The sequence below is a fragment of the Saccopteryx leptura genome, chromosome 3 (genome assembly GCF_036850995.1).
Source record: "Saccopteryx leptura isolate mSacLep1 chromosome 3, mSacLep1_pri_phased_curated, whole genome shotgun sequence".
NCBI lineage: Eukaryota > Metazoa > Chordata > Mammalia > Chiroptera > Emballonuridae > Saccopteryx > Saccopteryx leptura.
In genome coordinates, this window is record NC_089505.1 from 317,450,353 (window position 1) to 317,465,417 (window position 15,065).

At 35.2% G+C, this 15,065-nt stretch overlaps 1 protein-coding gene across 1 annotated transcript in view; it reads left to right on the plus strand.

Annotated features, from left to right (window-relative positions):
- BPNT2 (3'(2'), 5'-bisphosphate nucleotidase 2) overlaps window positions 1-14,611 on the plus strand; it is a 36,006-nt gene extending 21,395 nt beyond the window's left edge. The window contains exons 4-5 of the mRNA XM_066379035.1: window positions 6,076-6,237; window positions 8,363-14,611. Of these exons, the coding sequence (XP_066235132.1) occupies window positions 6,076-6,237; window positions 8,363-8,634 (434 nt within the window). The 3' untranslated portion in view covers window positions 8,635-14,611. The remainder of the gene's footprint in view (window positions 1-6,075; window positions 6,238-8,362) is intronic.
- The last annotated feature ends 454 nt before the right edge of the window (window positions 14,612-15,065 follow it).

Below are 15,065 nucleotides of genomic sequence, written 5' to 3' on the forward strand. Positions count from 1 at the left end.
TAAATGAGAAGCAGGGAGGCAGAGAGACAGACTCCCGTATACGCCCCAACTGGGATCCACCTGGCAAGCCCGCTATGGGGCAAAGCTCTGCCCATCTGGGGCTGTTGTTTGTAAATATATGCTATGTGGTTGGCTGCCTTTTTGTTTTGTTATTGGTTTCTTTTGCTGTGCAGAAGCTTTTTAGTTTGATATAGTTCCATTCATTTATTGTTTTTACTTCTCTTGCCTTTGAGGTCAAATTCATAAATTGTACTCTACAACCAAGGTCCATAAGTTTAGTATCTATGTAGGTCTTTGATTCATTTTGAATTAATTTTTATGCATGGGGACAAACTGTAGTCTAGTTTTATTCTTTTACATGTGGCATTCCAGTTTTCCCTGCACCATTTATTGAAGAGGCTTTATTTTCTTTATCGTGTGTTTTTGACTCCTTTGTCAAAGACTATTGGCCCATTTTGATATGATTTTATTTCTGAGTTCTTGATTTTGTTCCATTTGTTGGTTTGTTTTTCTGCCAGTACAATGCATTTTTTAATACCATGGCTCTGTAGTGTAATTTGAAGTCAGGTGGTGTTATACCTCTGGCTTCATTCTTTTTCCTCAGGATTGTTTTGACTATTCAGGGTTTTTTTGTTTGTTTATTTGTTTTGAGACAGAGACAAAGAGAGACAGGGACAGACAGGCAAGAAGGGAGAGAGATAAGAAGCATCAATTCTTCAGTGCAGCACCTTAGTTGTTCATTGATTGTGTTCTTATATTTGCCTTGACCAGGGTACTACAGCAGAGTGAGTGACCCCTTGCTCAAGCCAGTGACCTTGGGCTCAAGCCAGCGACATGGGGTCACGTCTATGATCCCATGCTCAAGCCAGCACCCCACACTTAAGCTGATAAGCACACACTCGGGCTGGATGAGCCCGCAACCATGCCAGTGACCTCAGGGTTTTGAACCTGGGTCCTCTGTGTCCCAGGCCAATGGTCTATCCACTACGCCACCAACTGGTCAGGATGGCTATTCAGCATTTTGTATGGTTCCATACAAACCTGTTGATTTTTTGTTATATTTCTTTAAAAAATGACAGTAGGATTTTAATGGGGATTGCGTTAAATTTGTATATTGCTTTGGGTAATATGACCATATTAACTATGTTGATTTTTCCAGTCCATGAACATGGAATACTTTTCCATTTCACTGGGTCTTTTTCAGTTTCTGTCAATAATGTTTTGTAGTTTTCAGTATATAGGTTCACATTTTTTATTAAGTTTATTCCTAGGTTTTTTATATATATTTTTTGTTGCAATTGTAAAAGGAATTTTTTTTTAGAGTTCATTTTGTAAAGTTTCATTGTTGGCATAGAGGAAAGCGGGAGACTTTCGTATATTGATTCTGTATCCTGTTACTTTACTGTACTTGTTTATTGTTTCTATTAGCTTTTTGGAGGAGTCTTTGGGCTTTTCTATATACAGGATCATTTCATTTGCTAAAAGTGATATCTTCTTTCCCTATATGCATACCTTTTATAAATTATTTTCTTAATTGATCCAATATTCACATTTCTCCCAATTTTTCTAAAGTGAATTTTACAATTGGTTGTTTCAAACCAAGATCCAATCAAGTAACAAGCAGTTATTTTGGTTGTTAGGTTGTTGTGTTAACTTCTCTTAATCTAGAACAACCTTCAGCCTCCTTGTGACCATCACATTGATTTCCCTGAGAAGATCAATCAGTTATTATAGAATGTTCTGCATTTCAGATTCTTCTCTTTCATCAGGGTGTCATTTATTTTTATGTCTTCTTTTTCTTATGAAGTGCTGATTAGTTCTGGAACCTTAATTGAATTAAGATGAAGCATTTTTGTCTAAAATACATTGTAGATATTCTTCACGTACTTCCTACTGCATGATATTAACATGACATATAATATCTTGCATTATTAATGATTCTAAGATGGTTCAGGTGGTTGTGACCAGATCTCTGTTATAAATTATTTTGATTCTTTTGATATGAACAGTTAATTTGGAGAGATTTTGGCAGTATTTGAAATTGAGATCCTATTAAAATTTTCACATAATAGTTTAATGATCTATTAAAAATGTAAAATGAAAATTTCTAATTGTTTCTCTTTTTTTCCTATGTATACTAGCTAGCTGGAATTCTTCTATAAAGGAAATTGCTCCAGTTGAAGTTATTTATCTTGAAATCTATTCTTACCAAATAAACTTTTAACTCTTTTCCTACACCAGTTTTCCATTAAAGAATTAGGGTAGGAAGTACCTCCAGTGAGAACAAATATCATATTATTTGGGGTCAGGAAGAAGGAGCAGGCTTTCTCCTTTTTTTATATAGCCTTATCTCATGGCTTTTTATATATTTAAAGTGGTTCAAAGTTGAGTTATTTATATTAAATTGTTGCTCATTTTTACTAACATCTTACTATATATCATTATGTTGTCCATTTCTTTAGGTATTATCTGTTGGCTGTCTCCTGTAAGCAATAGTTTAGTCAGCTTATTATAGCCTCCTTTCAGGTCACTAATCCATTTTAGTCATATCCTTTTGATGTTTATCTTTCTACTCTGTTATTTAAATCTTCAGATTTAAATAATATCTTTTGACTCTCACCAATCAACTATGATATAACATTTACATATCTTTGTTCTTCCACTTTATTCCTATCTTTGGTTTCCTCTTAAATTCACAGTAACATTTATTCAGTGAACCCATCTTACAGTATACCCTTTTTTCTTGGTTAATGTAGAAGCTACTGATTATTTGTATGGGCACATGTTGATTCTTGTCAAAAAGGCTGGTAACTTGATTTTTTTTCCTTTGTAAGAGGCTTAGTCTTTTTGTCTTGATTGCTGAAGAATTTTATCTTTAAAGTATAATAATAGAGGTACGATGTATCTCAGATACAGAGTTGACATTCTAGGCAGATGTCTACATAGTATGTCTTTCAGAGTGGACATAGGCATCTTTTATATCAGGGACACTTCTTGAATCATAATTTTAAAGATTAATTCTATTTTATTATATTGTTATTCTTTTTTTAGGGATTCCTAATGTATGTTTGTTGACTCTTCTTTCACTGACTTTTGTGTCTGTCACTTTCTTTCTGGTTCCATTTATCTATTTACTTGTTTTACTTTTTGCTTATGTCATTCCTTGCTATGTTTTTGGACAAGTCCATTGTCCTTTGTGTATTTTTTGACTTGCTACTAAGTTTTCAGTAATTTTGTCTTTATTTTCTTTCCTGTGTTATGAGTTCCTATTTCATGTCTTCCTACTGTTTGTTCTTCTTTTCTTGAGCTTTTTGTTTCATAGCATTCATTTTATTTTTGTTGCTTATTTTTAATCATGTTGGAATGTTGTATTGTAGTTTGTAAAGCCAGCAGGCAGGGCCGGGGCCACTATCACAGCAGCCCGGCCCATGCAGGTTCGCATTGGATTCGGACAGTCGGTAAAGAAATGGCGGAGTCAGAGGATGGGGGGCCATCCTATTTATTGGTGTCTCACCAAGACAGGCAAACCACAAAAGAAGACAAGGGAAAAGCAGAAAACCAGCTCTTCCCATGAAGGGCAAGGGATCAGGGAAGCCCCTGCAATTGTGATAGCAGGAACTGTGTGTCCAAGCTCCTGGTCTGTCCTACTTTATAGTGTAGAAAAACCAAAATCCCTTAATCCAATATACAAACAAGGAAGTCTCCGATACAAAGTCACCCATCCAAGGCATAATTGGATTCCTCATGAGAGTGCACCACCCAGATAATACAATCATTCAAGGGTGTGGGGAAAAGCTTAGTCCCAAAACCAAACCCCAGGCTACAACGACCTGGCCTGCTTATAGCCTGTCCCCCACACCCAATATAAGTCACAAGCGAGCAAACATATATATCACATTTACAAACTTATTTGACCAACATAGTTTTTCTCTGCTTTGTAGAAATTTTCAAGTAGCCCCTTAATCTGGTATTTTCTAATGTTTTTCAGTGGACATTGTGGTTTTGCATTTTTTGTTGTTGTTGTTGTTGGGGCCAGCTGCTGTTGAATCGGACAGAGGCTGGTGATTCTCAGTTCTGGAGCTGTCTTTACTGTTAGCATGAGGAAGGCATTGTCTTTGATCATCAGGCATCTTTTTTGTTTTCACCTTTCTTCTTTCTAGTTTGAACCAGTCTTTATTCACCCCCTTCCTTCTCTAGTTCCATTAACCAGTCTTGTTCCAGCTCCTTCTCTTTAGTTCTATTTGCTGTCTTTCAAATTGCGTCTTATTTGGAGAAACATCCTAAAATATGTTGTACATCATTATTTTCTTAAGACTTCACTTTTTTTTTTTTAAAGTGAGAGGAGGGGAGATGGAGAAAGAGACTCCTGCATGCACCCTGACCAGGATCCATCCTGTGTCCCTCTCTGAGATTTATGCTGGAATCAATGGAGCTATTTTTAGCACCTGAGGCTTATACACTCGGAGCAACCAAGCTATTCTCAGTACCCAGGGCCTACGCTCGAACCAGTCAAGCCACTGGCTGAGAGGGGAAGAAGGAGGGAAGGGCTAGTAGGAAAGAAGCAGATGGTCGCTTCTCATGTATTCCCTGACCAGGGATAGAACCAGGACGTCTATACGCCAAACCAACACTCTGTCCACTGAGCCAGCCTGCCAGGGCTTCACTTCTTGTTCCATGTCTTCTCCAAGCCTCTTCTCACTGCTCTGTTGCGAGGTTTCAGGCCTACTTTCAGCAGTTCTCGTTTTAGACAGGACCTTTTCCCTCTGGGAAGAATCCCTGGCTGATGTTCTGACACCACGGAGATCCTCTGACCTTTGGAACTTCTGTGAAGCTCTCGTCCTATTACTCCTACTTGGGTCAGCTGCAGCACTTACTCAGCTGATATGCAGTATTTATTCCCCTTGGGTTGATAGCTATCCTCTTTCTTCTACTTATAGGTATTGATTAAGTGTGTTTGTATTCACTTTCCTCCTTGCTATGTGGAGATTTTAGAGAGAAGTGTGAGAAGAGTCCAGGAGACTTTCATCATTCTTGCAAACTCAGAAACATGGAGTCTGTTAATTTCTTTGATTTTTCTTTTTCTGAAGCCAGAAATATATAATAATGCAGCTGCTTTTATTGCTAGCCATGGTCAACTATAAATATATTCTGTCCCATAGTGAGTGATTGCTAGCTAGAAAAAATAGTCTAAAATGAGATAATTCTGAGTAAGTTTTGTTTTCTTATGTAATTTAGTAGATAGGGAAGAAAACTTCCAAACCAAGAAAAACATTTAAAGCCATCTCTGGAGTCTTTTCCACCTTCCTAAAACTTCTTTCTATACTGTTTGAGAAAGCAGATATGTAAACATAACTCACCACTTTAACACTTTTATAATTTAAAGTATCTAGGGTAATTAGTTGTACTTATATCATAGACTGATGAGTTGAGTTCTCCAGGAATCCAATTTAAAATAGAGATTAGCATGCAGAATATTTACTAGAGGTGCTTTTGGGATTAAATGTGTGGAAGAGAAGGAAGGAAGTTGGGTTAGGGACAAGGAAGAGTTGCATTGCAATCCCAATGAAGACTCAGCCACCACCCCACAGGGAGCTCTGGAGCCTAGGATTCTTAAGCCAAGTGTTTAATAGTTATCTCTGGACCTGGCTTGTGGTGCAGTGGATAAAGCATCCACAGGAGCACCAAGGTTGCTGGTTCCATCCTGGGGTCGCCAGCTTGATCCCCAATCAGGGAATTTATGAGAAGCAATCAATGGATATACAACTAAGTGGAATGACAAGTTAATGCTTCTCTTTCTCTCTTTCCCTTTCTTTCTCTCTCTCTTTTCCTCAAAAAAAAGTTATGATCCTTGGCTAGGCAGGATTACTTGGTCTTTTTTTAGGTTAATACATGCCTATTTTAATATAAAAAAAAAAACATATTACTCTATATTCAGAAAAAAAATAAAACTTCTGTTTTGGAAAAAAATACAGGTAACTCTGTGGAAGAGAATTTTTCTTTCAGTCACTTTTGGTACTTTGAGTTACATTTTTAAAAATTCCAATGATATTAATGGATATTATATTTGGTTTTCAGCTTGGGCAATGGTAGATGGTGGGTCAAATGTGAAAGCCCGCACTTCCTACAATGAGAAGACCCCAAGGATTGTTGTGTCTCGATCCCATTCAGGAATGGTTAAACAGGTTGCTCTTCAGACTTTTGGAAACCAGACTACAATTATCCCAGCTGGTGGTGCTGGTATGTTTCTACTTCCTTATTACGCCTGTGAAGTGTTCTCAGCATGGTCAAGGCTAGTTCAGGAGAAAGATTTGGTTGCCACATTCTTGAGAAGGAAATGAGAGTAGACAGTGTACAGCAGTCCCTTGTCTATAGCGGAGGTAAGATTCCAGAACCCCCACGATAGGTGAAAATCCGCAAAATAGCAACTTTATATTTATTTTATTATTTATATATATTTTAAGGCTTTATTTCAATTTAATATTCTTTTAATATGTTTTAATTAGTATTCTTACATAAAAATTATTTTCAATTTTTAGACTAGAAAATGCTTATTTTACTGCAAAAATAATTAAAATAATAAATATATAAAAATACTTATATACCACAAAATCCTGTGACATACCACAAAATCCTGTGACATAGCATAAAAATCCGTGATACAAAATTAGATATATACACTGCTCACAAAAATTAAGGGATCAGGGAACATGCAGATACTCCAGTACTTTCAGCCTTTTATATAATGCATTTTCATCAGTGAAATAAAAGTTGGTTTTGTATCTCATTTGCATAATTGAACAACTTTCTTTGACGTCGTTTGTTTTTCTGATGTTCTTATTTAATAAAAAAAGAAATCCAATGCTTTTTTTAAATCACTTCATATTCATTTTGAAATACCCCCTAAAGTTTGTGAGCAGTATACATTTTAAAAATTTGCAATATAGTGAGACTGCAAAAAGTGAACTGTGTTATGGCGAGGGATGACTACTTTCAAGACAGACATGGTCTCCTACTTGTTTATTTCTAGGGTGGGATTTCAGTCACACATGTCTTCTTGTTAGAAACAATCTCCCAATAAAAACAAAGTTTCACAATAGTGTTTTCTGTTTCTAGAATACTACAAGAGCATCTTCCTGTTAGTGATGTGCTGTCCATGGTGGTTTTATGTATGATCTCATTTCAGAGTAATTTTATTAGGTTTACTCCAGGAATATCCAGGACAGAAAAAAAGATCCAAGTACATTTACGATGCTTCCTATGGCAGAAGGATGCTAGGACTCATCGTAAGTGTTGTTACAATGGCTCGTCTTTGAATCACATTTAATACCCCTGAACTCCTCAGCTTGCACATCTGAGATGAGCCAGAGAGTCTAGTGCCCACCTAGCTAGCTTAATGCATATTCTGTACTATTGCATTGACCATATTGTACATCAAGGGTCAGCTGGCTTTTTCTGAAAGGACAGATAGTATATATATTTAGGCCTCATGAGCCATAGATGTTTTATATTGCATAGTGGTCTTTGTTTTGTTTTGTTTTTAAACTACCTTTTCAAAATATAAAAGTCACTTATAGCTTTTGAGGTCTATATAAAAATAGGCCATTTGCCCACCTTGTTTTGAATACTGTTTAATATAAAAGTATTTTAATTCAAATAAATAGCAAATCATGGTTAGAAACATTTGTGTTTGAAAACCTTCTCAGCAATGCTTATTAACTTATAAGCCTAATAGTTTTACTTTATTGATTTTATGTATATCTGCCTTTTTTAATATGACTTTATTATTTTCATAGGTTCTCTTTTAGGTTGGTTAGAAAAGGCAATGGTCAGAATACCTAGTAGAAATGGGATAAACCAGGTTCTAGACCTCATTTTCTTTTGAAGTTGTTTTATTTTGTTATTTTTAAAATCTGCCTCATCTCAAAGAAGACATAAGATAGTAGTGTTGTTTTGTATTCTGTTCTTCCAAATCCAGCCTTTCTAGATATTCAAATGAAACCTGTGGGTATTTAGTTTCAGTTTAATAGTCCATAGGAAGCGAAATGTACTGAATGTAGTCTTTCATAGAAAACAACCACAAAGTAGTTGTAAATTTAAAAAATTATAGACATATATTTGGTTGTACTTGAATAACTTAATAAGTTACTTTGCAGTATATGTTTTATTCATTTGAGTTTAATGTCTATGCTATTCTTTTAAATATATATATATATTTAAATAACTTTAGACTTAACAGTTACAAAGAGTAGAGAGAGCTCCTTCCTGCTCACCCTATGCTGTTATTTTTAACAAGGTACTCAAAAAAGTAAGCTGCTTTTTAAAAATTTTTCCAAAAGTAACAAATTCTGTGTTTATCTTTTAGGTTATAAAGTTTTAGCGCTCTTGGATGTGCCTGATAAAAGTCAAGAAAAAGCTGATCTATATATTCATGTGACATACATCAAAAAGTGGGATATATGTGCTGGTAATGCCATCTTAAAAGCCCTTGGGGGGCATATGACTACCCTGAGTGGTGAAGAAATCAGTTACACTGGTTCTGATGGCATTGAAGGAGGGCTGTTGGCTAGCATCAGAATGAACCACCAAGCTCTGGTCAGAAAACTCCCAGAGCTAGAGAAGACAGGACATAAATAAGCAAAGTTGATGGTAGATCACAGCTGTTCCAGAGCAGAATGGTCACCCTGAGATGCTGAAGACTTAAAATCATCGGTGGAGACTCTGCATGGTTAAGGCCATCGGAACTTTTTAAAGTATTTATGAAGCATCAGAGACTTATTTTCCCTATAATAGGATGCAAAATCAGGGAAGATGGGTTGCTTCGTGTCTCAAGTATTGTCTTTATTTTTGAGACTATTTTCATACAATTGTCATACACAAGGCTCACATATATGTATACATATATATGTATATATATATGTTTGTGAATTAAAATCTATAGCTGAGTTTACATTGTTCTGAGTCAGCATTTTCACACATCGTGAATCTTTCATGTAGAATTGGGCTGAAGAAGGGATTGATTTCATATAGATGTTTATTATCACTTTATACCTACATCTCATTGAAAATAAAGTAATTTGGGGGTTTTACCCCCAATTTAGATGGAAAGCACAAGAAGCCACATGTTCATTAATACGCAACAAATGCTCTTATCTGTTTCTGAATATTTCTTACAGATTAAAATAGAAAAAGCTTAAATTGTTTTTTCTTTGAAATTTCAAAAACAAGTTCACCAGCCACTAGAGAATAAGGATATATGATGGCTGCATTGTAAAATCTCTGTGTGTGTGTTTCTACAAAGAAAAATGTGTTCGTACCCATGGGCTCAACTTTTGACATCTTGTTTTTCTTTTGCCCTTTAGTGCATGATTCCATCCTTTCCCTCTTGACCATCCTTTTAGTCTTTAACTTGTAAGGTTTGGATTAAGATTTCAGGGTTAGCACTAGCATTTTGGTGCATTTTCTCATTAGGGACAAAATATGATATAAGGCACTACAAAAATGTAAACAATTCTATTATTAATTGAAAGATATTTGACACTATGTGAATATAGCTAGCTTTCCTTACTTTCAAATGCTTCATTTAAGTACTTTTTAAAAAAATTGCCAGGTTTGTATATAGGGATTCTCTCATTGTCAACAATGAGTTACGGTTGCTCTGGCCATTAGTAAATGAATCTAACCTAACCAAACTCTCAAAGTAGCAAATTTTGAGATATTTTATAGTTGTCCTTTGAATTCGAATAATGAAAGTTAAAGTTAATTTTTGAAACATTTTTCTATTCAGTATACAGAATCTGGTTGGAAGAAAAGTTGTGGCATATTCACTGTGTCTCACTGTGATTAGAATCTTGCTTTGTGAACTATCATCGGGATGTCTCATTGTAGTATCTGAAAACTTTGTATGCAAACAATACCATTTTTTCACGTGACTTTGATGTTCTTGTATTCTGTAACACGCTGATAAGGAGAGGGATTTCTCATGGTTTCTTTCGTTTTTGTTTTAACATTCTTAATCCTAAAGCAACTTTCCATTTACTTTCTATCTTGAAGGTAAAATTGACCAGAGTGGCCATCTTTACCTGGTGGAATGTGCATACAACTTGAGGTTTGCGTATTACACTGTCTAAGGCCCTTCATTACCTACTAGGAAATCGGATTTAGTATGATGCACGTTTCCACCCATTCTTTAGCAGCTGGTTACGAACTTAATAGAGGAGTGGACCTCAATAGGTGGGCTTTTGTTTAGTGAAAGTTTATTCAAGAATTTTGGTAGTTGGAACACTTGATATTTAAAAAGGACTTAAGAATCCTGAACAGATATTAAGGCCTCATCTTTTTATTTTGCAATGAGATGAGGGAATCCTTTTTTCTCAGGAGAGATGGCAAAGGCATACACTATTTCTAGAGTCCTGTGGTATAAAAGCATTTCTGTCATTGTACTGTGTCCGACTTAGGGAAATAGAACTGGCAGAGTAGGATATAGACTTTATTTAATTGGAGTAGGGTTTTTTCTCAATATTATACAGAAACTTTCTGATTTAATGAAAATGAAACTAGTTCATATTAGCAAGTATGATTGCTTTGGTTTTGTTTTTAATTTCATTAATTTGTGTGTAGATAATGACTTTGTGAAGGACTTGTATGCAAAAATTAAGATATTGGCTAACAGTTAAATGCATTATTTTTATAATTTGTTGGGTATAGTCTAGTTCCTCGTGGTTTTTTTAAGTGCTTTAAAGAAAGTTTAACATTTTTTGTTTGTTTCTAAAAGCCAATATACATTACAGAACTAATATAACTGCAAAGAACAGTATTTATATTTATTTATGCGAGACATTATTATACCAGAACATGCCAGTTGAACACCTTCATGAATATGTGAGGCACGTAATATCCCAGAATTACGTAAGTTATTTCCAAAATATAGCAAAATAACTAGAATTTACTTTTAATGACTCTTACCTCCCCAACTGGTGTTCCTTTCCCTCATCTGTGTCCTTATTTAGAGGGTAATTTTCTCATGAAATTGACTTTTACACATCAAATTTAGTAAAGCAGTGGCATCAATAATCTCAGTAGCCACCAACTGTCCCTTTTCTCTGACTCTTTTCATTTCTACCTCATTCCCTAGCTCCTGAATATTCTCATTTATTTCTGCTCCTCTTAACCAATATATGCTTCCCAAAACTTATCCAGGAATTCTTTCATAGATCTATTTCTCTCAAGATTGGCTGTTGAACTCTTCCAGTGGAATCGATACTCTAGGAAGTTTCCAGTGAGAGAATAATTCTGCAGGAGTTCTAGCTGACCATTACTTTTCAGACTCCCCTGAAAAAGTAAAGGAAAATCACCTTCAAAACCACAGAGCTTTAATGTTGTCAAATCTAATCCAATTCTCTGTCTTTACAATGCAGTTCTTCCAACCCATTCTTCAAAGAATGAAAATGAGGAAAATACAAGAGAGTTGGTTAATAAGCGTGTTTGAGAAAACTTGCTTTTTCTATTAGTTTTCAAACTTGAATCCTTATTTCATTTGAGATTATAAAGGCCTACAAGACAGGTCATAGCTGTCCTTGGTATTCAGTTGTCCCCTTTTCCTCAATTTCACTTTATTTTAAATTAATATTCAAATGACTTGTTCATAACTGTATAATAAAATAAGCATTTGGTCTATGTGTTTTAAGTAACAGTTGTGCAGACTCTTCCTGTTTGTTGGCTACACTCTTTCAGTGTTGGGCAAACTGGGGCAGAGGAAGTGGAGGAGGGGCAGTGGCTAAGGAAAGGGTGGGAAGGAGGGAAGAGAGCTCAGAAGGGTGGCAGAGGCAGGATGCAGAGCAAATATCTGCCCTGACCCCTGTGATCCGGAACTCGGCCCTTGTCTCAAATGTTTAATTCAAAAATTGGATTTCATTCAGGCTTTGACGGTGACATCTATTCCTGGTAGTTCAAGCATAAAAGAAAGTGGAGCACTAACCCTTTTCCTCAGAAAAGAAAATATCCAGCTTGCCTCTCCTTGATAACACCTTGAAAATGGCCTTATAGACGTAATCATTGGCAAGTCAGAAACTAAGTATTTGGATTGTTCTAGCTGCAACTACTTATTTTGTTTCTGTGCTGATTGCTCCTGGATAGAAGCAATGGTTTTTCATTTCTGCTCTTGGTTAAATTGCAGACATGTATAATTATTCTCAGTGTACGCCTATAAAAAGTCTGTCTTGTAACTCTTGTGTAAAATAAATCTAATCTGTGATTTCATTTTTCTCCTAAAAAAGTTGTGCCTTAACAATAGGGCATTGTATGTTAATAAGGGAAAACAATCTTTTTTTTTAACAGATGGGGAAACTAGGAACTTTTTGCCATGAAAGTTTAAGTTCTTTTAATGTTTTTAATATTAGAGTTGGGAAAATGCATTAAAGTTAAATAAAATTGATATAAAATTATTTTTGCATAATCTAGCATTTACAACTAAAGTACATTTTTATAACTGGCATCTATCTTGATGTATATAGGTTTGAAATGATACTTTATCCTTTGCTTCTTAATTTTAATATAAGGCCAGGATAGATTACATTTTTAAAAATATTTACTTTTAAATCATTTTAGTATGTTATTCTATCTGTTCTTGTCCTGAGTCACTTTGGTTTTAAAAAAAATAGCTATTTATTCATCGTGCCATATCAGTAATTTATTAGTGTTAAAAAATACTGTATGTTGTATTATATATAAACCAGAACAGTTCCTGGATAAGGGAGGGTTCTGATCACTAGTTACTGCCAGGGCAAGAAGAATTAAACTGTACTTCAAAAGAGGTTTAGGCTTTATGAGGTGCCGGTTATGTAGGTTGTTGATTTTTATTTCCTCAAAGCCTGGCAGGTGTTTGCATTGCAGTTTTCCATTGGTAAAGGCTTACAGGAAAGTGTTTTCTTTTAATTGTTTTTAAAGTTTGGTGGTGAATTCTGTGAGAAAATGAGATAAAATTTTCCTTTGAGATAAAATAAGGTGAACTTTCATAAGTTAAGGATAATGAATAACATAAAACATCTTGCTATATATTGTTTGTTTGTAAGGGTTCCAGAAGTATTATGATTAAGGTAATTAGTGTAACTGCAAAACCAGAAACTGATGTTTGATTATTATGATGTTCTGTTAAAGTTCTCTTTAGGTATATGTTATACACATTGTAAATTATTTAAGAAGGCTCTTGTATTTTTTTTTTTTTAAATAGGAAATACAGCATACATCACCATTAGGTCAATTAGCCTACAAAGACTTTATTTTTCTCCCTGAGATGAAGCCCTCTTCTTCATTTATGTTGAGTTCAGGAGGGAATGTTTTTGGCATTTAATTTATGTGTAAAATAGGAACTTAAATTTCCATCTACCCTTATGTCCACCTTGGCGGTAGCCAAAGCTAGTTTTATACTGTAACAGGAAAGACCATGTATGTCATGATGAACTGTGGTGCTGCTGGTGACTTTTAACCCATTTGATGGTGTTACTATCTAAGCTACTAGATCAGGGGTTGGGAACCTATGGCTTGGTGGCTCTTTTGATGGCTGCATCTGGCTTGCAGACAGATCTTTAATAAAAAAAATAATAACGTTAAAAATATAAAACATTCTCATGTATTACAATCCATTCATTTCCTACCGCTCATGTTCATGGTTACAGGTGGCTGGAGCCAATCACAGCTGTCCTCTGGGACAACACCAAATTTTTATTGGATAATGCATAACGTACACAAGTCGTTGTATGACTCTCATGGAATTACATTTTAAAATATGTGGCGTTCATGACTCTCTCAGCCAAAAAGGTTCCCGACCCCTGTACTAGATGCAGATACAAAAGGGGTTGAATTTACACTAAAACTTTGCGATGGTATTTCCAGTCTATGTCCCTGCCTCTTCAAACTTTTTTTAAATCCCTTGTATAATGGGCTGTTAATGATGCGAGGGATTAAAATAAAAATAGCTTATAATACCCATTCCCACTCAGACGGTTTAAGCTGTAAAGGAACTAGACCACTCCTTGTTGCTAAGACATGCTTAGACACCAGAGTTTTCTTTACTTGGCCTGCTGTACCCTGCCTCAACAATATCACCAAATTTAAGGGGGTTCCCAGCTTCAGATTTCAAGCTCTACTGAGAAGTAAAACTTTCCTTATCCCTGTTTTTACAGCAATTTGTTTTGTTGTTGTTCCTCAACTATATATATATAACACTGATTTGTATATGTGCTGTTGTAAACTTTTAAGGACAGGGATTACGTATTTTGGTAAATTTTGTTTCCTCCTCAACCCCGGCAGCTAGCCCGATATCTTGAACAAACTAGGTGCTTAATATATGTTGAACTAAATTGAATAAAGGATTACTACTAGCATTAGTATTTTTCATGCCTCAGTTGTGTAAGCTGGTTGCTTGTTTTGTTACCTTTGCAAATATTTATTATCACCCATGATTTTTTAATATTTTGCTTCAGATACTGCCCCTCAGCCAATTAGCTCTAGAAAATGTGATTGTCTCTAATTTGAAATGATTATCCCAAATTCTCTGCCCCTGGATATACTTGCCAAACAAATTTGAATTTTCTGAATAAATTGGTCATGTGTGAAATGGTGTGTTGCATCTGTTTTTTCTCCCATTTTTTTTACTATAGTAAACTATAACAAATTTACCCTTTTAACCACTTTTAAATATACAATCAAGCGCATCAAATACATTCACAATGTTTTGCAGACGTCACCACTGTCCATTTGAAGAACACATTCATCATCCCAAACTCTACCCATTAAACAGTCATTCCCCATTTCCCCTCTCCCCAGCCCCTGGTAACTCCTGCTTTCTTTCTGTCTGTGTGAATGCATCTACTTTGAACTCTTAATTCTATGGGATTCTCTGTTCTTTCTCACTGTCTTTACAGAAGTCATATGTTTGAGAATGGGTGTATGTGATAAACAGCTATAATAAAACTATAACTGGAATCTTTTATTAGATTTTTTGAAAAGAGGGATGGAGAACAGAAAAAAAAATTATAGAAAGATGGTAATAGAAAAAGTACAATGAGGAA